The sequence below is a fragment of the Lottia gigantea genome, assembly GCF_000327385.1.
Source record: "Lottia gigantea unplaced genomic scaffold LOTGIsca_221, whole genome shotgun sequence".
Taxonomy (NCBI): Eukaryota; Metazoa; Mollusca; class Gastropoda; family Lottiidae; genus Lottia; species Lottia gigantea.
The window spans coordinates 23,231-47,363 of record NW_008708566.1 but is presented as its reverse complement, the minus strand read 5'-3'; the positions used below and the strand labels follow the sequence as shown (position 1 = coordinate 47,363).

At 31.6% G+C, this 24,133-nt stretch overlaps 4 protein-coding genes across 4 annotated transcripts in view; 1 reads left to right on the top strand and 3 right to left on the bottom strand.

The window, feature by feature from the left end:
* Nucleotides 1-3,232, top strand: part of LOTGIDRAFT_143999 (hypothetical protein) — a gene marked incomplete at both ends in the record, with an annotated part of 32,812 nt that extends 29,580 nt beyond the window's left edge. Inside the window, 5 exons of the mRNA XM_009054699.1 lie at nucleotides 1,141-1,227; nucleotides 1,508-1,737; nucleotides 2,051-2,317; nucleotides 2,520-2,592; nucleotides 3,053-3,232. Of these exons, the coding sequence (XP_009052947.1) occupies nucleotides 1,141-1,227; nucleotides 1,508-1,737; nucleotides 2,051-2,317; nucleotides 2,520-2,592; nucleotides 3,053-3,232 (837 nt within the window). The remainder of the gene's footprint in view (nucleotides 1-1,140; nucleotides 1,228-1,507; nucleotides 1,738-2,050; nucleotides 2,318-2,519; nucleotides 2,593-3,052) is intronic.
* Nucleotides 3,233-6,291: 3,059 nt separating this feature from the next.
* On the bottom strand, nucleotides 6,292-7,335 carry LOTGIDRAFT_174846 (hypothetical protein; the record flags this gene model as incomplete). The annotated part of the gene is made up of 1 exon (XM_009054698.1): nucleotides 6,292-7,335. One exon carries the CDS (start codon nucleotides 7,333-7,335, stop codon nucleotides 6,292-6,294), a length of 1,044 nt encoding a protein of 347 aa, XP_009052946.1.
* A 2,371-nt stretch (nucleotides 7,336-9,706) lies between these two features.
* LOTGIDRAFT_239314 (hypothetical protein) lies at nucleotides 9,707-12,751 on the bottom strand (the record flags this gene model as incomplete). The annotated part of the gene is made up of 7 exons (XM_009054697.1): nucleotides 12,550-12,751; nucleotides 12,149-12,340; nucleotides 11,722-11,886; nucleotides 11,384-11,494; nucleotides 10,913-11,003; nucleotides 10,279-10,506; nucleotides 9,707-9,760 (listed from the first exon to the last, which is right to left on the bottom strand). Exons 1-7 carry the CDS (start codon nucleotides 12,591-12,593, stop codon nucleotides 9,707-9,709), a joined length of 885 nt encoding a protein of 294 aa, XP_009052945.1. The 5' UTR covers nucleotides 12,594-12,751.
* Nucleotides 12,752-14,600: 1,849 nt separating this feature from the next.
* On the bottom strand, nucleotides 14,601-14,990 carry LOTGIDRAFT_144021 (hypothetical protein; the record flags this gene model as incomplete). The annotated part of the gene is made up of 1 exon (XM_009054696.1): nucleotides 14,601-14,990. A coding segment is annotated over one exon (390 nt), but the record flags the coding sequence as incomplete, so codon positions are not given.
* Between the last annotated feature and the right edge of the window lie 9,143 nt (nucleotides 14,991-24,133).

The following is a 24,133-nucleotide window of genomic DNA, read 5'->3' as shown; positions in this document are numbered from 1 at the left end:
CTTTCTTTATTCCTACGTCCAGTCTTTCTTTATACCTACTCCAGTCTTTCTTTATTCCTACTCCAGTCTTTCTTTATTCCTACTTCAGTCTTTCTTTATTCCTACTTCAGTCTTTCTTTATACCTACTTCAGTCTTTCTTTATACCTACTCCAGTCTTTCTTTATACCTACTTCAGTCTTTCTTTATACCTACTCCAGTCTTTCTTTATTCCTACTCCAGTCTTTCTTTATACCTACTCCAGTCTTTCTTTATACCTACTCCAGTCTTTCTTTATTCCTACTCCAGTCTTTCTTTATACCTACTTCAGTCTTTCTTTATACCTACTCTAGTCTTTCTTTATATCTACTCCAGTCTTTCTTTATACCTACTTCAGTCTTTCTTTATACCTACTCCAGTCTTTCTTTATTCCTACTCCAGTCTTTCTTTATTCCTACTCCAGTCTTTCTTTATTCCTACTCCAGTCTTTCTTTATACCTACTCCAGTCTTTCTTTATTCCTACTCCAGTCTTTCTTTATTCCTACTTCAGTCTTTCTTTATATCTACTCCAGTCTTTCTTTATTCCTACTCCAGTCTTTCTTTATACCTACTCCAGTCTTTCTTTATACCTACTCCAGTCTTTCTTTATACCTACTTCAGTCTTTCTTTATTCCTACTCCAGTCTTTCTTTATTCCTACTCCAGTCTTTCTTTATTCCTACTTCAGTCTTTCTTTATATCTACTCCAGTCTTTCTTTATTCCTACTCCAGTCTTTCTTTATACCTACTCCAGTCTTTCTTTATACCTACTTCAGTCTTTCTTTATACCTACTTCAGTCTTTCTTTATACCTACTCCAGTCTTTCTTTATACCTACTCCAGTCTTTCTTTATACCTACTTCAGTCTTTCTTTATTATTATTTCAACCTGTACCAGTATTGAACCCTGAACTTACAGGTTAGCGAGCAAGCGTCAAACTCACTGAGCCACTGTGGCTCCTCAAACAAGTAGATAATGTATTTCTATATTAAATAAAGGAATACAATTTATGATATACGACTCCAGTTTTTTTGTACACAATGTTTCTACAATTTACACTGTCTTATTTAATGTGACCTACTAGACAGTTGATTGAGGATTATATTAATGTATTATTTGTTATAGATTTGGCAACACTGTGATTGTGTAGGGGCTACAGGTAATGAGGAGTATTATGTTTGTGAAAAATGTGACGGACGGACGTATGATAAGGTATGTTACAACATCTACATTCATTTGTTATTTTTATATTAATCTATCTTTTCTGATAAAAACTAACAAAATTAATTTATGTGAACAATACACCTGTACCTGTCAATCATTAAGTAGGCGTGTCTTATTTCAGGGTTTTTATTGGTTGATAATGAAATCAGGTAATAGCATTATTGGTGTGATCACATGACAAACTGAATAAGTGATGGATGTTTTATCACAAGAAATTTGTCAAAGTTGTAATTTAAGAAATGTTAATATAATTTTCTCTGTTTTCCAGGAAATCAAGTTAGTGCCCCAACCAACAGACGGAGATAGTGAAAACGATTATTATATGACGTTATTACGAGATGATCTCCAGGTGGCGATAGGAGAATGTGTTTATATTTTACGTGATTATAAACGTAACTCTGATGGTACTCCTGATATACGACCTCTCTCAGATTACACTAATATCACCCCTGATAAACTTGACATCTTTAGAATTGAACGACTCTGGAAAAATAAAGCGTAAGTAAAATATTATTCCTTTGGGTTTGTTTCAGAATTAGTTTCTGTCTACCTAAATGATTAACTTTTAGAATATTTGTATTTGTACTATGATCAAGAGTATCTTTGAGAATTTGTATCCGAGATTCATGGATATTGATATTTGAGCACCAAGTAGAATTTCACTATAATTTAAAATCTTACTGGTTGAAATATGTTCACCAGGGCAGCTAGATAGATATTAACTTTCTAATACTACAACTTCACCAATCTCAATATATATAAAATACAAGCATATTGTTTTATTATAGATGATTTCATTGTATAATTTCAGTGGTGAAAGATTTGCCGATGGTCATCCGTTTGTTCGACCTCATGAAACATTTCACGAACCAACCCGTAAATTTTTCCCCAATGAGTTATTTCGACTACCTACTCTAGAGATAGTACCAGTGGAAGTTATGGTGGGGACATGCTGTGTTATGGATCTATATACCTACTGTAAAGGTCGACCCAAGCTAGTAAAAGAAAAAGATATTTATATTTGTGAATATCGTGTTGATAAAACAGCTCATCTCTTTTATAAAGTTGTTAAAAATTGGTGAGTGGATTTAGATTTAAATTATATTCATTTATTTTATAAATCTTGAAATAGGAATTTATTTTATTTTATAAATCTGGAGACAGTTATATTGTCTTCTGTATTATTTCATTCTGTCAACTCATCAAATCTAGAAATTTACCATAAAATATATTATTTTGAAATGATACAATAATTTATATAATATATATTTTATATATAGGTATCCTATCAACACCAAATCTTACTGTTTCAATACTTTTAAAGAAAAACTTAATGCTAAAAGAACTTATTCTGTAAGTATGACTAAATGGATTTTTAAAAAATATAAATATTAAACTTTTTGCAAACCATGATGTCAGGTTTTTTTTTGTCATGTACATTGACCTGGGGACAGATTGAAACAAAATAATATAATCTAATTCAACTGGCAAAATTTACTGACTTTTTCTCTGCAAAAAACTTTTCCTCTAATGCCACTAGCAAGATATACCACCCTGGGTGGTGTTTTTATTAATATCGTGCATGACAACATTGGACACAGCTAATCACATGAAAGGTGAATGTCAAGACTATTTCTAATTGTTAATAAAGCAAGGTGACTGTTCTGTGAGAATTCCAAATATTTTCCTTTAAAGATAGCCAAAGATATTTTATAGATTGCATTGCCCAATTAGGTGCAGAAACATAGGATATTGAATACCATTTTCAAAATATATCACTAGTAATTTATTTATGATTTATTTTGTATTTTAGCCCCATCAGGTTCCTGAAGAATATTTAAGACGAACAGATAAACAAAGTTCCACGTCGAAATCTTCAACTGATAATTCTAGTAAAAATACAGATAAAAATAAAACAGAGGATAAAAATAGTAAAAAATCTAATAAAACAACTAAAATAAAGAAAAGATTATCAGTAAGTTTTAGTTTGTAGTTTCCTGGTTTCCTACCCTGGATATAATTAACCCTATATATATATAATATAACTATCACAAGATCTGCTTGAAACAACTAAGGGCCTTTGAGATAAAATGCAAGATCTATAGATGTCTGACTTAATATTGTAATGATGTAAATTGATGCTATAAAGGTCCTAGATACACATAAGAAGTTTAAAATCCCTGTAATGTACAGTCAAACAGTTAAAGGAAGATGATGATGGTTGCTTGTAAGGTCAAACTGTACAGTGATATTTTGAAAGAATACCTCGTACTTTACCTTCAGATATTCCTTATAATCAAGTTATTATTGGTACAAGCTTTAAATGGTGCTTAATCTCCAATTCTAACCATTTACAATTGTTTTGAAATAAAATATCTATTTTAACATTGATATATTTTTGTCTAATTTCCCTTATTACATATAGTTACAGCAATGATCTTAGAAATATTAGTCAGTATGAATTCTTCTATTTGTAGGAGAAAGAAAAACAAGATAAATTACACGAGATAATATTAAAACTGAGTTGTAGTGTCAAAGACAGTGAGATTGATTCTAACTCTACTAGTGATATTATTATAGACTCTAATACAACTTCTACACCCACGTCCTGATAGATACCCATTCTACTCAACATCTTCTTGTGCTATTCATACATCAGGGTTGTTGTGTGTGATTGTGCTTGCCAGTCATGTTTGATTGGAGCTCTATAAAGGGTTGGTGATGATATGTAGATGGAGAAAGATTACAAATCTACTCAGCTAATGTGCTATTTATGATATCAGGAGTGTTGTTTATGATTGTGCTTGCCAGTCATGTTTGGCTGGAGATCATCAGATGCCAGTTAAATTATGTGATACCAATCATGTCTGACTAGAGCTAAACATCGACTGTTAAAGAGCTGCATTTGCCAGTCATGTTGGACAGAAGATACAAGGTTTTGAAGGAATTAGTTGGTGGATGTACCTACCAGTTGTTTGCCAGGATTGTTTGGCTGAAGCTCAACACATGGCTGTTAAAAGAGAATCCTGCAGTGATGAATTGATGTGGTTGTGATGTAAGAGTCCACCACTATACAACTGGATTTTGTCATACTTTGGATAAGATTTTGATGAATGGAATTGTCATGCTTGTAGGCGATTTTATTTATTCACAAGCCAGACTTTGTAAAACATTGACTTATAAACTTTCTGATCTTAAAGGAATTTATTACCCACAAACTTATAGTTTACTGTTTGATTTTGTTATGATTCTGAATTTGTTTGTTAAGCTTTGAATATTATACAACAGTTTAAATATTTACTTTACCAGCTGATAGATCTTAGACCGGTACCATCTGAATTAGACTGGTACATCTGAATTAGACTGGCAGATCTGAATTAGACTGGTACATCTGAATTAGACTGGTACATCTGAATTAGATCTATTCCTATCAATTTAAAATCTGTGCTCTGTTCAAAATATCTCAAAATATTTCAACATTAATTTTGTTGTATGTGGGACCATTTTTTAATGAGAAACGGCACAAATTCAACAAATTTTATTGTGAAATGTTAGAGCCTGATATTTACTACAATTCTAGTAAAGTGAATATTAAGATTATATTATCCGTGAATATTTTTAATAAAGATTAAAATGCTACTTAAAAAAACAATATGATTATAATACAGGTGTAGATATTTTATTTTTGGTAGATTATTTTGTGAAATAGATTTGCCATCCTTAATCTTATAAAATTTCCTTCATTGCACACTGCATGGCATTACTCGTCATTATTAGCCCAATAAGGTGAAGGAAAGCAGGATGTAAAACTCCTTTCATTATTGAACCAATCAAGTTCTGTGTTTAATAAGCTAATTTGATATTATGTGTTCTCATGCACAACACGTTGATTCTCTTTTTCTGTCTCGAGATAAACAATTTTAATTTAACATGGCAATCTATGGACAGGGATGAAAAAATATTTAACTACATTGACAGATATCTATTGATCATATAGAACATTGTTTTAAGCAAGTTTTTCACTGCGTATATTCTGGTGATTGTAAATGTAGGAAACCAGTTGTATAAGATTCTTGTCAATAGACTGTCATGTTAAATCAATGAGTAGAGAATTAGCTCATGTATCATATCAAATTGATTTATAAACAATTCACTGTCTACACTTTTAATTAACAATGTTTTTAGTTAATTAGCATGATTTATGACAATTTATGGTTTAAAATTTGAACACTATTTAAAGAAAAGTCTTGTCAGATCAAGGATGTCGAAGGTATTTTAACTGCAGAAAGAGAATATTTAGAACTGTATTTTAATTAGATTACCCGTAATTAAGTGATAAATTTTGTTGCTTGTTATTGAATTTCAGTTGTTATTATTTGTTTTGTTATTATGCTATGCAATAATTTTACTTAAAACCTCCTAATTTACTTATTTTCTCCCAATTTATGACTTGACCACACAATTTAATCTAAAAAACCCATGAAATCTTTCTGTGATTCCAAATTGTTCCAGGCAATGATTTTGATACAATGAAGTGTAATCCTAGAGTTATTGGATGTTTTAAACTATATGGCGCTCTATTGAATGCCACTTGCTAAGTTTCTTTGCTTGATTTTGTATGGCTGAATTGTGAGACTATTTGATTGTACAAAAATGATATCAACTTTAAGTTGAACTATACGATTTTAAATCAAGCAGCCATTTTGTGTAACAATGAGATTTTGATTTCTTCATTCTTAGTGTCCAAGATGATCTGGTTGATTTTCAAATTCAATTTTTTCTATGTCAATAATGAGTTGAAATTTTAAGTTGAAAATAAATTTGAGTAATTATTATTTTAATTAACGAATTTGTTTAGCTAACGCCGTTGAGATTTTGAAATTGACTAGTTTGTTCGCCTATATTTTAACATTTATAACAAGAATTATAAATATTTTCTGTGACAACTATAAGAATGAGAATTGAGTTGACTCATGATAATTGTTTGAAACTGAGTAACTATTTGTGTAATGATCATAATTTGAGATTTTTAAATCTAAGACAGAGACTATTTTATGTAATGACTATCATTCTGACTCTGTCTGATTTTTCAAACTGAGAGAGTGGGAGACTAATGACTATCATTCTGACTCTGTCTGATTTTTCAAACTGAGAGAGTGGGAGACTAATGACTGTCATTCTGACTCTGTCCGATTTTTCAAACTGAGAGAGTGGGAGACTAATGACTATCATTCTGACTCTGTCTGATTTTTCAAACTGAGAGAGTGGGAGACTAATGACTGTCATTCTGACTCTGTCTGATTTTTCAAACTGAGAGAGTGGGAGACTAATGACTATCATTTTGACTCTGTCTGATTTTTCAAACTGAGAGAGTGGGAGACTAATGACTGTCATTCTGACTCTGTCTGATTTTGTAAACTGAGAGAGTGGGAGACTAAAGACTATCATTCTGAATCTGTCTGATTTTTCAAACTGAGAGAGTGGGAGACTAATGACTGTCATTCTGACTCTGTCTGATTTTGTAAACTGAGAGAGTGGGAGACTAATGACTATCATTCTGACTCTGTCTGATTTTTCAAACTGAGAGAGTGGGAGACTAATGACTGTCATTTTGACTCTGTCTGATTTTTCAAACTGAGAGAGTGGGAGACTAATGACTGTCATTCTGACTCTGTCTGATTTTTCAAACTGAGAGAGTGGGAGACTAATGACTGTCATTCTGACTCTGTCTGATTTTTCAAACTGAGAGAGTGGGAGACTAATGACTATCATTCTGGCTCTGTCTGATTTTTCAAACTGAGAGAGTGGGAGACTAATGACTATCATTCTGACTCTGTCTGATTTTTCAAACTGAGAGAGTGGGAGAATAATGACTATCATTCTGGCTCTGTCTGATTTTTCAAACTGAGAGAGTGGGAGACTAATGACTATCATTCTGACTCTGTCTGATTTTTCAAACTGAGAGAGTGGGAGACTAATGACTGTCATTCTGACTCTGTCTGATTTTTCAAACTGAGAGAGTGGGAGACTAATGACTATCATTCTGACTCTGTCTGATTTTTCAAACTGAGAGAGTGGGAGACTAATGACTGTCATTTTGATTCTGTGAGATTTTTGAAACTGAGTATCTAGTTTGTGAAACTATTTTGTTAAATGACGGTAAATTTGGCTTGGTGAGATTTTAAAAACTGAGCGATTATTTTGTGTAACGACATTAATGTTTATGATTGTATATATGATCTATCAAGTTAATTTAATTAGTTTATGTGTAGAATAAAATTCATTGTTAAAACCACATTATGTAAGTAATTAGTTACAGTGAGTATATAATACTCTATTGTTTATATTGTATAAAATCTTGTATATAATTCAGTATTTCTTCCCCATGCTAAATGGCATATTTCACTTTTATTTTATTTTCATATTTCTAATATTTTCATCTTATCTGTTATCCTATTTTCATATTTTTTCATTCATCAGTTTATCAGACATCAGTTTGATCATGTGATTTAAAATTTGCTGTGTTTCGTCATCTATGTGTTATCCCATTTTCATCTTTCATCAGTTTTTTTCATGGCATTTGAAAATTGCTGTGTTTTTCATCTCTGTGTGTATTTTCTCAATATTCAAGTCTGTTTTTTTTATAAACCCTGCTTTATTTAGATCTGATATCTTTTATTTATTACAGTGTAATATCATTTTGATACTATTTAAAACCAGAGTACCAGACATTCTGCCTTCATTACAGCCTCTGATATCTCCAGTCAACAACATTCTATATATCTATCAGAGGCTGGAATAGAGACAGAATGTTTCTTACTAGTTCAATTCATTGTTTATTATTGATGTATTGCTACTATTTTTATCAAAGTGAAATGTGACTAGAGAAATATTTTTGAGGTGCTAAAATTGTCAATTTCTTTCATGCAAAATTTCAAACATGAAGAGTGTATAGATTTAAACTACCAGTAATACCTGTTGTAAAACTATATACAATATTGTCTAGACAGTACTGAACATTCACAGATAACAGATTGTCATTAAAACAGTCTTTAGAAGCTCTCCGTTTTAACCTCTTGACAGCTAATATTCTCCCATTGTCCACTTCCAGCAGATGCTGATAATGCAACCGGACAGAATGTGATTAAAACAATAATTAGAAGCTGTCAGGTTTAGCTGTTAACATCTAATAATCACCTAGTGTTATAAGACTAGAGAGTTTTATACCCTCCAGGACCCTACCATCATTATTAATATCTCTCAGATGTTCTATAATATCCAATGTTTATATATTGACAACTATTTATTGTACAGGTATAATCAGTCATTACGAATAAATTACGAATAAATTAGCATGAATTAACTTCTTGGTTGTAACATTTTATATTAACATTTACTAATCTTTCATAATTCATATTACTAATGTTGAATTTAGCTCCTTCTTTCTTAGATTGTCGTGGCAAAATTTCCCTCATTGCACACTGCATGGTGTTGACCATTCTTAGTAGCTAAAACAGGTTGATTTATCTGCTGTTTGAACAAAAAAAAGTATCTTGAAATGGTGACGTCTTTTCTCAAAATATTTTTTTTTTATAGTTTTTCATTTTTTTGTTTTTTTTTATTCATACTGAAGATCTTTTATGAAACAATGGACGACATAAAAAGTCACTGATTAAATTTGTCATGGCTGGGGAAAATCTCAAGGAGAAGTTGAATTTAACATGGTTTATTAACGTGTTCATATTTTTCAACTAAAACAAACTTTTCGTTTGATATTTAATTTATTGTTATTTGTGGCTTATGTTACTCTTTACTGTGTTATTTTTCATTTTTCTGAACAAAAATTGTACAAACAGCTTTTACATCTAATTTTTTTATGTTATTTGTTATTATTTTTTGTGCCGTTATATGCAATAATCTCCCATTATCCCCCTAGTATAACTTAAAACCATATCATGACTTGAAATTATGATAAAAACCAAGAAAAATTTGTTGATGCTTGGTAACCAATGGTAACTTTCTCCAATCATGTTTTTAGGAGTTTGTTACTAAAAATAAAACGTAGAATTTATTATGTTCTTTTCATTGAAAATATAACCCTATTTCACTAGCCCTAATTCACTAGCCCTGCGGTCAGTTGTCCACTTTTATAGAATATTTTGTCCCCTTTTTACCTGAAAAAGCATTTAACTCCACAAAACTAAATGAAAACTGTTTATATCACCAAATATTTAGCACCTTGATTGTTTTACATCTTCTATACCAGCATTCTCGAGTCTTAACTAAACATTTCATCAGATGAACAGTCAAAGTTGAAAATTCATCAATTGGATGATCTGACATACCCAATATCCAATTCTCACTAGAAACAACATGAGCAATAGGAGAAATCGGCTTGAGTAGGACAAACCACTCTTATAACTGTTAAAGTTGTACATCATGTGATACACAAACCATCTCTATGACATCATGGCTGATCTCTTCTATTGACAGGATTAAAAGCTTGGCTGATCAGATCATCCTGTTAATATAATCAAGTTGTTGTCACATGTCATTACTGTTATTTCTCTTTTCCAGGAGTGAAGACACATCTTGGTCTCCAGTTTTTACGGTACCATTCTTCTTCCTCGTCAGATTTATATTCTAGTGTCATGGCATCTTCCTGGTTCCCTGAAAATATCATCTGTATAGCTTACAGTAGACAGAGAGTTATTACTCTTGCAGCACACACTAATATTATATATCTATAACCACGTTTCCACTGAGAATTGTAAATTAAAGCTGGCTTTTTCCCTCCGTGGAAACACAGTTAATAATAAATTATTAGTTGGTGGGGTGCGAGCTCCGGCCACAAAATTGTTCCTCTGATAGGAGGGGGGAGGGGGCATGGACGGATCACAGACCAGCCTTCGTTTCTCCTACTATAATCCCCCTCCCCTTTTGGAGAAAAGTCACATCATTATATTAGGCACTGTGGAAACAATGAAGATTTAAATTTAAAATATGGTTTGTAATACTAAAATATAGCCTTTGACTTACCTGATAACCAGTCTCTAGGATCTGTATATGGTCAAAGTTAAGTCTTCTACTGGTCGATTGAAACGTGACAGGTCCTGGGGGTTGAAAACTTGTTAAACTATCTGATTGATGATAGGGGAATCTATCGAAACCTGGTGTTCTGTCTGTATCTATTGAACTAGATATCGGTATATTGATTGGAACATTGAAGGATTCTAATATTTCTTTTGGAATCGGACGATGAATGACCTGAAATGATCAAACACTAGACATCTTAAAGGTCATAGTTCGCCATTTTGGGGGTTATAGTCTTCAGAAGAACTAAACATGTACTTCAAACTACGAATTTTACTTTCTATTTCCATTTTTGACGGAGTTTCAAGAAAAGACGATTTGTCATTTTAACTTTCAAACGCGGATAATTCTGAAAACACATGGATTTAAAGGCTCAAATGTCAACTGTGAACACTATTACTGATTAGTTTAGCTAAAATTCCTATTCTGAGACTACAGTACGAATGGGCAAACGAATGGCGAATTTGTCACTTTAAGTAGTAGTGTATGGCCAATTATATTTTATAATTTGAAATATTTATTGTGGTTAGATTGGTGTTGAGAGAAGAGAAATCAGAGATAATAAAATTATTAAACGTACTGGTGTTTCTGGTAGAGGTGGTATCTCTATATTATCTAATGTTAGAGTTTTTATTTTATTATTCTGTCTTTGGTTAGTTGGTGTCACCTCTCTATAATATATAAATATTAATAAGGTCAGTTATATTAAAGATCATTCTTGTCTAACTATATTCAAAGTAAGCAGATTGTGTTTTTTTTTTAGTACGTCCTTCAAATTAACAAAAACAGCCCTGGAGGGAGATGCCTCATGGAGTGGCGGTTTTTGCCTGAAAAATATTTGTCAAAATGCACCAAATCAATACTATTTTTCACAAAACCTTCTCCATGTGAGACTTGCGCTTCCACAGAGGTGCCGCATTTTGAATCTAAACCTACACAGTTGCAACCACCCTCCCCTTCTCATTGGCAGTCAGTTGTTAAGGTAACTGGTGCCCCCTGACCCACCCCCTAAGTTATTTCTTTAAGTCGCTCCTGATTAATTGACTCTTACCTGGAAACTCTAGAGCAGTAAAATTTGAGTTGTTTTAAATGATTTTCGACTGCCATACCGTGATCTATTCTAGACGTATCTTCTTTAACTATTCCAGTCTTCTTTCTTTTTCTACAAAAATTATCAAAAATACCCAGGGACCTCGTACTTTTTTCTCTGGGGATGTGGGTTGCGGCCCCGTGGATTTGGTTCAACCACACCCTATGGTAGTTGACCAATTTAGAATCTCATTAATCGTTGGATTTGGTCGATCTGAGCGTGACCAGTTGAACTATTAAACCCCCACCTGATATCAAATTGTATCTAAGACTGTCAACTAACTAAAATGAAGAAAATACCTGAGATGACGGGGATGTGGCAGTTCTCTGGCTGACATAATGTTAATATCATTCCATAGACATTTCTTATTCTTACCACTTACAGGATTTTCATCTGTTATTTCAGAGAGTAGATCGTTTTGGGGTAAATTTCTCTGAGCTCGTCCAACAAGATATTTAGAATAACTGAAAAAGACAGTGTTTAATGATCTAGAATATTCTGTTGATACATGAACATCTTGTTTTCCTTTAGGCCCATAATCTGGCCCTACTGATGTTACTTTTTATGGGAGATGCTCTGATCCATTTCTAGATTACTAGTTTTTGAGAATTTTCACCCTATTCAGGACGACTAATTTTGGAAATGGAAGTTAACTCTCCGAAATTGGACTAGCTAGGCCTACTGGTTAGTTAAACGTAACAAATTTAGTTAATTTAAGCCTTTTACCTATTATGACTGTAATTCATGGCTATGTTTGTTCCTCCGCTACTCCTGATCGTCTCCACTCCAACCCCGGGTTTTACTGGAGTAATAAAATCTTCTGATGATATTTGGTTATTTTGTGAGGCTGTGAAAATATTCATGTTGGTGTTTCTTTCATCATGATTATCATCATTTCGTCGTGCCGTCTGAGAACATCTGTAAATTTGATTTTGACAGTTTTATCAATGTTACCCTCGACACTGGTTTGCCAAATAATTTGAGGTAGGAAGGGTGCTTGGCCTTGGCCTCTCCAGACTCCAGAGCCAAATTGACTTAATTCAAGTAACTTAAACTTAAGCGAAGGAAAATAAAGGGCAGGGGATTCATAACTTTCCTGTAAACATATGTGATAAAAATTGACTTACTTTCCGAAACTTAGGTCGAAATAGCTCTCAGATTCTGCTTCCATTTTATACGATGAACAGGCAAATCTCTGATTTCTTGATATCTGCACCTTGCTAGGAAGTCCTAGTACTAGTAGTGTTCTAGGAAACTTAGTGAAGTCGACACTGTCCGCTCGGTCTTTAATTTGAGATCCTCCAAATTCTCTTTTTAGCCTTTGATGAACGACAACCTTAAGCTGTTGACCTCTTAAAGTTTTAAGTAGCAAAATGTGATAGTCTGTTGTTTTCAAATCGCATATATATCTAAAGAATCGTATTTTTGAAGAAATAATATGAAAAGCGTCGTCTGCAATGACAGTTATTTGTTGACATTATTTCTGTGCACACAAATTGATGACGTAAATCACATGTTACCATAGTTTCCTACCAAAGCATAGAAAATGGCGTCGATGTAGAAAGGAAAATTGTGTTGTTTACCTGTTCGTTTATTAGTTTTAGGTAGTTTGTTTACAAAAGGTGACTTTGATTTATTAAATTTTGTAACAGTATGTCAGCCCCTCAAAATACGAAAGTACAAAGGCGTCAAAGGGCGAATTATAACAGAATATTTTGCGATATAGGTATAATAGGTTTTGTTTACATTGGCAGGTGCCCGTTCAAAATCAAGAACAAAGTTCAGCTCAGTCAGTTGTCTTCGTGTCCCGATTATACCAACAAAACTCTGTATTTTTTATTTCATGTCCAATGTATGTACTGTCCTGGTAATACTTATATTATTATTGTATCCTGTTTACAGATCAGCTTGATATCAAATGAATTATTAATTAAAGTCCATGGCCTTGATATTCCCATTAGTTTAATAGTATACATATATCTAAATAATAGATATAGTTGTTCATAGGTCAACTAACAGTACAATAATAAAAACCATAGTGGCCATTTATTGCAGTTAACATCAATTAGTTTACCGCCATTATAAGACATCAACTAGTCTAGTAAGACAACATTATTGCTTTCAACTTTGTTCAATATTTTCTAGTCTAAATTCTGATTAAGCTTACTACCATCTACTGTAAAAATAAGTAGGGTAATAAGTTTGACAATAAATCAGTTGTTTACTATATTAAACTCTATATTGTTTATTGTTTATGTACTTGAATCAGGTTAAAAAAGTTTGTGGTACTGGGTGAGTGGGAGTTGGGGAGTGATTGAGATTAAGATCTAAAAATGGCTACCAAGGAGAAAATATTTAAAAAGAAAAAGAAAATTGTACCTGAACCTGAATTACAGAAAGATAATAAAGAATTAGATAGTGAAGGTGAAGGTCGACTATTTTTATTTCTCATTTTATGGTTCTATTACAAAGATATCTTGTGACGAATTAAAATTATATACAATCAAAGACACAAATAATCTATGTTATTTTAAGGTAGTTTTTCAGACCTAAAAATGTTGTGTTTACACACGTAACAACTTGTAAAAACTGGAACCTTAGTCTCGAAAACTTGACTGAGATTAAATCTAGATATAAGATAAGCTATTTGAAAAAAAGTTCCCAGGTCTTGTTTACGTTTTAAATTGTGTGGCTGGAAGTTCGCAAATATCTTTTTCTAGTGAAGAGTTATTGCCCTTGTCTATTATAGATACTGTAAGTAAAGAGAGTATACCAGTCATAGTAAAATCAGCAGAAGATACTAATATCATTGATAATGTCCACAAACAAGATCAGGTAAATCTTGCTATTCACATTTCAATTTTTATTCATCAGCTGCTTTCAAAAATATTCTACCCTTGTAACTCTTAGCTTAAAGTTGAAATCTGTAATGAATTCATCTTTAGTTATTATTTCTTGATTAGACTTTGACATTTTTATACTGTAATCTGACATTTTTATACTGTAATCTGACATTTTTACACTAATCTGACATTTTTACACTAATCTGACATGTTTATACTGTAATCTGACATGTTAATCTGTAATCTGACATGTTTACACTGTAATCTGACATGTTTATACTGTAATCTGACATTTTTATACTGTAATCTGACATTTTTACACTAATCTGACATTTTTACACTAATCTGACATGTTTATACTGTAATCTGACATGTTTATACTGTAATCTGACATGTTTATACTGTAATCTGACATTTTTATACTGTAATCTGACATGTTTATACTGTAATCTGACATGTTTATACTGTAATCTGACATGTTTATACTGTAATCTGACATGTTTATACTGTAATCTGACATGTTTATACTGTAATCTGACATTTTTACACTGTAATCTGACATGTTTATACTGTAATCTGACATGTTTATACTGTAATCTGACATGTTTACACTGTAATCTGACATGTTTATACTGTAATCTGACATGTTTATACTGTAATCCGACATGTTTATACTGTAATCTGACATGTTTATACTGTAATCTGACATGTTTATACTGTAATCTGACATGTTAATCTGTAATCTGACATGTTTATACTGTAATCTGACATTTTTATACTGTAATCTGACATGTTTACACTGTAATCTGACATGTTAATCTGTAATCTGACATGTTTATACTGTAATCTGACATGTTTACACTGTAATCTGACATGTTAATCTGTAATCTGACATGTTTATACTGTAATCTGACATGTTTATACTGTAATCTGACATGTTTTCAAAACTTATTGTTTTATTAGAAAGATATGTTACTATGATTTCTCTTCATCATTTTATCATTTTTAGTAACAAATTATAAATAAAGATGGAGAAAAAGATAATTATATTATATAATCTTTATAGTTTTTCATTTTCAAATCATTTTCTTTAAGGAGTCTCTGAATGAAGATAAAGAAATTGTTAAAGATGACAACCAAAGTGATTCAACCTCAGTTAAATCTAAGGATGGGTCAGAGGTCAAATCAAAAGATGGGTCAGAGGTCAAATCAAAAGATGGGTCAGAGGTCAAATCAAAAGATGGGTCAGAGGTCAAATCAAAAGATGGGTCAGAGGTCAAATCAAAAGATGGGTCAGAGGTCAAATCAAAAGGTCGATATGAGAAAAAAGAAAAAGATAAAGAAAGATCAAGAAGTCCATCAGTTGTATCCTCTGCCTCAAAACGAAGCTCGTCTCCATTCAGTAGAAACGTTGTAGAACCGGCGCCAGATGATGGAACTGTTCCAGGATCTAACATGGGAAGCTCGGCTTCTCTAAGATCCAACTTTTCAGCCAAGAGTAAAGGTAACATGCCTTGTTGATTTTTTTTGGAAAAAAAAAGTGAGAAAAAGATTTTGCTGTGTAAATTTGACTTGACAAAATCGAAAAGATAAATTTATATTAAGTCTGAAATCTATCTAGGATTATTTATAATGGATAGGACTAATTAATGTGTTGAGCTAAAGTCAATAATCATAACAGATATTTATTTAATTTTAACTTCTCTTTGTGATTTTTCATCAGTCAACTATAAATCCTTATAAAAATTAACATATCATATTTTTAAAGATTAAAGATTTATATTTTGGAAAGATCATAATCCTGATTTCTATTTATTCTAGAAGCATGGAGTGATAATAATGAACCATCAACTAGTAAATCTAAAATTAAACGACCAAGTAAGTATTTATTTCAATCTGAATCAGTCTGAATTAAAAGAATGTGGTTGATCTTGGCCTAGATATTTCCTGTATTATCACTAACTATTTAAAGTTGGGTTGATCTTGGCCTAGATATTTCCTGTATTATCACTAACTATTTAAAGTTGGGTTGATCTTGACCTAGATATTTCCTGTATTATCACTAACTATTTAAAGTTGGGTTGATCTTGAATTATAAGGAAAGATGACTTATTCAAGGTCACCAGACATTCACTAGCAACTGAAATAAGAACTAATGAAATGTTATATTTGATTTTGCTGAATTTGAAATCCAGTCTTGATGAATTGTATGTTGTATTATTTTAGAATCTGCTACCAGTACCTCAACTATAGTTAGTAAACTTGATGATATCAATAAAACTAAACAAGATGGTAGGTTGTCATTATTTTCTAACTTGTAATCACTTTTTTTACTGATTCTTTTTCAAAATATAGAATAAGGATAAATAAAGCTGAACCAAAGAATACCAAAGTCTCAAAGTCAGTTGAAAATTCCATGGACAGGATAAAATCGGGTTTAAAAAACAATCAGTTTACAACATCCTGGAACTGAAAGTAAATAAAAGTGGACCTCTAGAGAGAGGTAGTATCACAGTGTAATAAAATCTGCATTGTGTTCCTGTCTTCTATAGATTAATAAGGTGCAGGAAAGGAAAACTTCCATTATGTTTCATTCCTGTTACCTTCACTTACCTTCAATTTTGACCTTGTTCTGAAGATACAGATGTGTTAACTCTTCGAAATGTACTCTTAGAAGAACTGAATTTTTTTTTATCGTTTCTCTTGTAGATACAGTTAGTATACGATCAAAACAATCCATGGCTACAGAGCAACATCAGAATGCATATATACCGTATCTTTACGCTAGAAACTGTATCAAACAGATCACTAATGATATGGAGTCTATGAAATTAAACCATATTCATATTGTTCATGATATCGAGAAAAATTATAAAGATATAGAAACTGAGACACAGGTATTCTGTTAAATTATAAAGATATAGAAACTGAGACACAGGTATTCTGTTAAATTATAAAGATATAGAAACTGAGACACAGGTATTCTGTTAAATTATAAAGATATAGAAACTGAGACACAGGTATTCTGTTAAATTTGATTATTTTTTTTAGTTGTTTATTATAAAATTAGTATTTAATCATTGTATTTCTATTAATTTGTCCTGATAGGTTTTATATTCAAAATATAATTAGACAATATACAAGGAGCTCAATAGGAATCTTCTTTCAAATTCAAATATTGGAATTTATCCCCATTTGTATTTATTTACCCATACGATGGTAGAACATATCCAAAAGATCTTTTAATAGATTAGTTAAGTTTTTCTGAATGAGAGTTGACATGTTTTATCATGGGTTGATTGATGTCTAAATATTGAAAAAGTTTAAAATGGTTGGTAATATTTTATTTTCATCATATTGAATTTTTCTATAATTTTAGAGTCAATTCAATATGTTTGTTTTGTGTCTAAGACAACAATATTCTGGTAATGTTAAAACTTTTAAACAAGTTATAGAAGTTCATAGATCAGAATTAAACAATAAAGAAACATATTGGAAAGAATTACTTTTGGTGAGTTTTTACTTTTATATCAAATTTCTGATTTTTCCTGGTGGCCAATTTACAGAAAATTTCTTTCTAATTAAAGAGATTGTAAAGATGGTTTCTTAAATTTTTTATGTGTATCTGGGACACTGATATCATCAATTTACACCATTCTAATTTTCAATCAGACGTCTGTGGTTCTTGTTAAAGAGATTGTAAAGATGTTTACTAAATTTTTTATGTGTATCGGGGACACTGATATCCTCAATTTACACCATTCTAATTTTCAATCAGACGTCTGTGGTTCTTGTTAAAGAGATTGTAAAGATGTTTACTAAATTTTTTATATGTATCAGGGACACTGATATCATCAATTTACACCATTCTAATTTTCAATCAGACGTCTGTGGTTCTTGTTAAAGAGATTGTAAAGATGTTTACTAAATTTTTTATATGTATCAGGGACACTGATATCATCAATATAAATCATTCCAATTATCAATCAGACGTCTGTGGATCTTGTAATTCCACTAAAACGTACGCGTTTTATGACTGTCGCAAAAGCTGATAATAATGATACAAAAGGCTGATAAAAGGCTGATAAAAGGCTGATAAAAGTATATATTGTAGAATTTAGTGTTAATGATGTATGATTTTGGTTTATTTTAGAGTTTAACAGAAAGAAACAACAAGATATTAAAAGATAAAAAGGTTTTATTAATTAAACATAAACTAGAGATTGACAGACTTGTTAAAGAAAAGGTAGGGAAAGAATAATATTTATAGAACTACTGATTGCTCTTCATTATATTTAACATTACCTGATATTATGACCCAATCAAGGGAGCCGCAGTGGCTCAATGAGTTAGTGTCTCTCCCAAATATTTAAAATTTTTGAAACTATCTATTAGAACTGTAAATATTGTTTTATATTTCAGGAAAAGATAAAAACTGAATTAACGACAATGGTGGACAAATCACAAGCCTCAGTTGTACAGGGTAAAATTTATTTATTTTTTTTATCATAAATTTTTTCATAGGAAAATAAGTTTAACTGTAAGCAGCCAGCAGTCATTGGGTCATGATATTTGAGTTTGAACAGTAGGATGATGATTATCAATGATTGTTGATAGTGACTATCAAAGATCGTGAAGTCATATTGACTGTTTTCTATTTTTTATATGACATGTATATCTATATTAATATAAAATTTATGCAGTATGTTACTATTTTTTGTCCTGTTTTTATAGTTGAGAAAGATTGTACAGAAAAAATGGAAAAAGAAAGTCAGTTGTTGAAATCGTCTATTGAGATACTGGAAAAACAAAATCAGGTATTTCTCTCGTGATGATTCTTCTCTTAACTTATTAAATAGATTTATTAAAGGTATATCAAATTATATTTAATAATCATAGGATGAAAAACTGTAGTTCTGGAACGTCAACTGTTGTCACAATTCCCTTAATCTATTAAGATGCTGAAATGTATAGAAAATTTGATATTGTAAAGCCCATGAGTGTCTAAATAACAGAATTTAAACTTCATTTATATTGATATTCCATTGATAAATATCTTCTTTCAACTCTCATTCTATTTTAAGATGAAATTTGTAATGAAATTGATGACTTTTTAAGGAATTGAGAAGTAAATCAGAAGAGGACCAATCAGAGATTGAAAGATTGACAGTATTATTGTCAGTTAAACCTAATGCTCCGATAGTCTCCTCCGTCACAGACCAAGCCCCAATAGTCTCCTCGACTACAGACAGGGTGAGGGCAGAACGAGATGGTATCAATGATGATATACCACCAGTTGTTGTCCCTGTTCCTGTGGGAAGGGAAGAACATGATCAAATTGAAGCAGAGAGAAATCAGATCTGGAAGGAACGTTCTGAGTTTTTGGAAGAACGAAGGAAGATGGAAGAAGAAAGTGTAAAATTTCTGGAAGAGAAGAAAGAAATGATTGAAGAGATGGGGAAGTTACAGGATGAAATTGCTGCTGCTAATAAGGTGAGTTCATATAAACACTGTACAACATTGTATCACCAGTCATAGTCTTGATCTATCTTTATGTCTAGTATTTTAACTTGCCATTTTTAATATCGTCAATATGTCTGTAGTTGTGGCAATTTCACTAAAACTAAGCGTTTTATGACTCCACTCTCGCAAAAGCTGCTATTGATATATATGGACATTTGTGATAGTGAAGTCATAAAACGCATGGTTTAAGTGGAATTGCAACAACTACAGACATCAGATTGAAATTGGAATGATGTAAATTGATGATATCAGTGTCCTAGATAGATATAACAAGTTTATAAAGATCTCTTTACAATCTGTATAAAGTATAAGACTTGTGTATTAGTTTGATTCTTGTATTGTGTTTATTTTATTATTTATTTTTTCAGCATTCAGCAGAATTACAGATAAAGTATGAGAGTTTAAAAACTAACATGGAAGATAATATAACATTACAATGTAAATATCAAACATTAGAAACACAGTATTTTACTATCTCCGACTTACTATCAGCTAATATAGAGTCTATACAGACAGTAGTACAGGTTAGTACATGTTAATATCAAACATTAGAAACACAGTATTTTACTGTCAGCTAATATAGAGTCTATACAGACAGTAGTACAGGTTAGTACATGTTAATATCAAACATTAGAAACACAGTATCTTACTATCAGCTAATATAGAGTCTATACAGACAGTAGTACAGGTTAGTACATGTTAATATCAAACATTAGAAACACAGTATCTTACTATCAGCTAATATAGAGTCTATACAGACAGTAGTACAGGTTAGTACATGTTAATATCAAACATTAGAAACACAGTATCTTACTGTTAGCTAAAATAGAGTCTATACAGACAGTAGTACAGGTTAGTACATGTTAATATCAAACATTAGAAACACAGTATCTTACTATCAGCTAATATAGAGTCTATACAGACAGTAGTACAGGTTAGTACATGTTAATATCAAACATTAGAAACACAGTATCTTACTATCAGCTAATATAGAGTCTATACAGACAGTAGTACAGGTTAGTACATGTTAATATCAAACATTAGAAACACAGTATCTTACTGTTAGCTAAAATAGAATCTATACAGACAGTAGTACAGGTTAGTACATGTTAATATCAAACATTAGAAACACAGTATCTTACTATCAGCTAATATAGAGTCTATACAGACAGTAGTACAGGTTAGTACATGTTAATATCAAACATTAGAAACACAGTATCTTACTATCAGCTAATATAGAGTCTATACAGACAGTAGTACAGGTTAGTACATGTTAATAACAAACATTAGAAACACAGTATCTTACTATCAGCTAATATAGAGTCTATACAGACAGTAGTACAGGTTAGTACATGTTAATATCAAACATTAGAAACACAGTATCTTACTATCAGCTAATATAGAGTCTATACAGACAGTAGTACAGGTTAGTACATGTTAATATCAAACATTAGAAACACAGTAACTTACTATCAGCTAATATAGAGTCTATACAGACAGTAGTACAGGTTAGTACATGTTAATATCAAACATTAGAAACACAGTATCTTACTGTTAGCTAAAATAGAGTCTATACAGACAGTAGTACAGGTTAGTACATGTTAATATCAAACATTAGAAACACAGTATCTTACTATCAGCTAATATAGAGTCTATACAGACAGTAGTACAGGTTAGTACATGTTAATATCAAACATTAGAAACACAGTATCTTACTATCAGCTAATATAGAGTCTATACAGACAGTAGTACAGGTTAGTACATGTTAATAACAAACATTAGAAACACAGTATCTTACTATCAGCTAATATAGAGTCTATACAGACAGTAGTACAGGTTAGTCAGATGTGATAAATTAGGCTTGATGATGAGGATGAGGAGGAGGAAGTACTTTAACAAACATTATTTATTCTTGATGTAAAATTATAAAGTCAGCAATTAATAGGAGCCAAATATTCTCAGTCTGACCAACAACAAAAAGAAATTTGAGCTATCTTGGACTATTGTTATGAAGATTGGCTAGGAAGTTGATTGAAGATTAAAATATTGATTATTCTAGGAAAATGAAGAGAAGACGAAATCTGAACGAGATATGATGGAAACAGAGAAACAGAGACTTCAGACAGAGATTGATGATTGGGAGAAGAAATTTACAGAGAAAAATAATCGATCTCCTACTGAGGAGGATAAGTATGTATTCAGCCATTTTGATATAAATTCTTACATGTCTATAAACGAGTAACTTGTCAGTTATCTGACAAAAATCCTAAATTCCATGTGAAGAATTAGTACGTTAAATCCTGAAAAATAGGGTCTGTTGCCCTGACATAATCTCTCTCATTGCTGTTAACTAGCAGGATTTAAAATTACTTCTATTGAGAAGGAGTTTGTTTAAAAGACTAAGACTATCTGCCATGTTAAAATCTCTCTCATTGCTGTTAACTAACAGGATTTAAAATTACTTCTATTGAGAAGGAGTTTGTTTAAAAGACTAAGACTATCTGCCATGTTAAAATCTCTCTCCTTCTATTGAGAAGGAGTTTGTTTAAAAGACTAAGACTATCTGCCATGTTAAAATCTCTCTCATTGCTGATAACTAACAGGATTTAAAATTACTTCTATTGAGAAGGAGTTTGTTTAAAAGACTAAGACTATCTGCCATGTTAAAATCTCTCTCATTGCTGATAACTAACAGGATTTAAAATTACTTCTATTGAGAAGGAGTTTGTTTAAAAGACTAAGACTATCTGCCATGTTAAAATCTCTCTCATTGCTGATAACTAACAGGATTTAAAATTACTTCTATTGAGAAGGAGTTTGTTTAAAAGACTAAGACTATCTGCCATGTTAAAATCTCTCTCATTGCTGATAACTAACAGGATTTAAAATTACTTCTATTGAGAAGGAGTTTGTTTAAAAGACTAAGACTATCTGCCATGTTAAAATCTCTCTCATTGCTGATAACTAGCAGGATTTAAAATTACTAGAATAGTATTAAGATTCATATCATATCAATTGAAAGGCAGTTTGTTAGATTTGATTGTTCTATACCTGATTGTAAACAGATGTTAAACTTTATTTCATTGATTATTAATAGAAAGGGGTCTTGTTGCATCTGACTATTCTGCATCTGAAACTGCAGGCGGTTACTACAGATGTTAAACACCATTTCATATTTCTCAAAAGGGACTTACATCTTACTGTTTTTACCTAATTGCAAACTGCATGGCTTTCTCAATCTTATTAACAGAGGTAAAACATCTTTCATATGTAAATTTCAGACCAGACTCTGCTAAAGAACTGTACACGTCACTAGGAGAGGTTGACACTATGGTGGAATCGTTACAACAGAAACTAGACACATTAGACAAGGTGAAGACAGGAGCTGTCCCTCCCCCACCCCATGTTGATCCTGTCCCCATGGTTATTACAGAACCTGTTGTTAAAACTATAGAGGTAAGAAGCAAATAACCATAACTACTAAATTTTTTACCAGTTGGTCCTTGGTCAAATCTAGGCAATGATTTTATAAAGATATTAATTTAGGTTCTCAAGAATCCTGTCTACCAGTCTGTCCTTGGTCAAATCTAGGCAATGATTTTATAATGATATTAACTTAGGTTCTCAAGAATCCTGTCTACCAGTCTGTCCTTGGTCAAATCTAGGCAATGATTTTATGAAGATATTAACTTAGGTTCTCAAGAATCCTGTCTACCAGTCTGTCCTTGGTCAAATCCATTGGTAATGATTTTATAATGATTACAATGTAGCTTCTGTCTACCAGCTGGTCTACAAGGTAAACAGTTTTGGAAACACATTAGATAAATAAAATATTTTGACTGTATTATTGATGTATGTTATTTATTTCAGGTAATGGTGCCTGATCCAGCAACTCTAGAAGCATATAAAAAGAGTCAAGAAGATATTGGGGAGTTGAGAAAAGAGATCTCCAGTCTACAGGATGATAAAACAGAATTAAACAGCAAGCTATCAGAGAGTAATACTGATTTGTTAAACTGTAGAACTAGAATAACAGAACTAGAACAAGAGTTAATCCAAGTTAAACAATCTATTGTTAATTCTACTCTACCACTTACTACTTCTCAGGTAAAACTTCAAGCAACACACTAGATATCTAGATATTTCCATAAGGAATTGGAATAACAAACTTCCTCTTATACCTTGACTCATCTTTACAATGTCAAGCTATAACAGACTTCCTCTTATACCTTGACCTATTTTCACAATGTCAAGCTATTACAAACTTCCTCTTATACCTTGACTCATCTTTACAATGTCAAGCTATAACAAACTTCCTCTTATACCTTGACCTATCTTCACAATG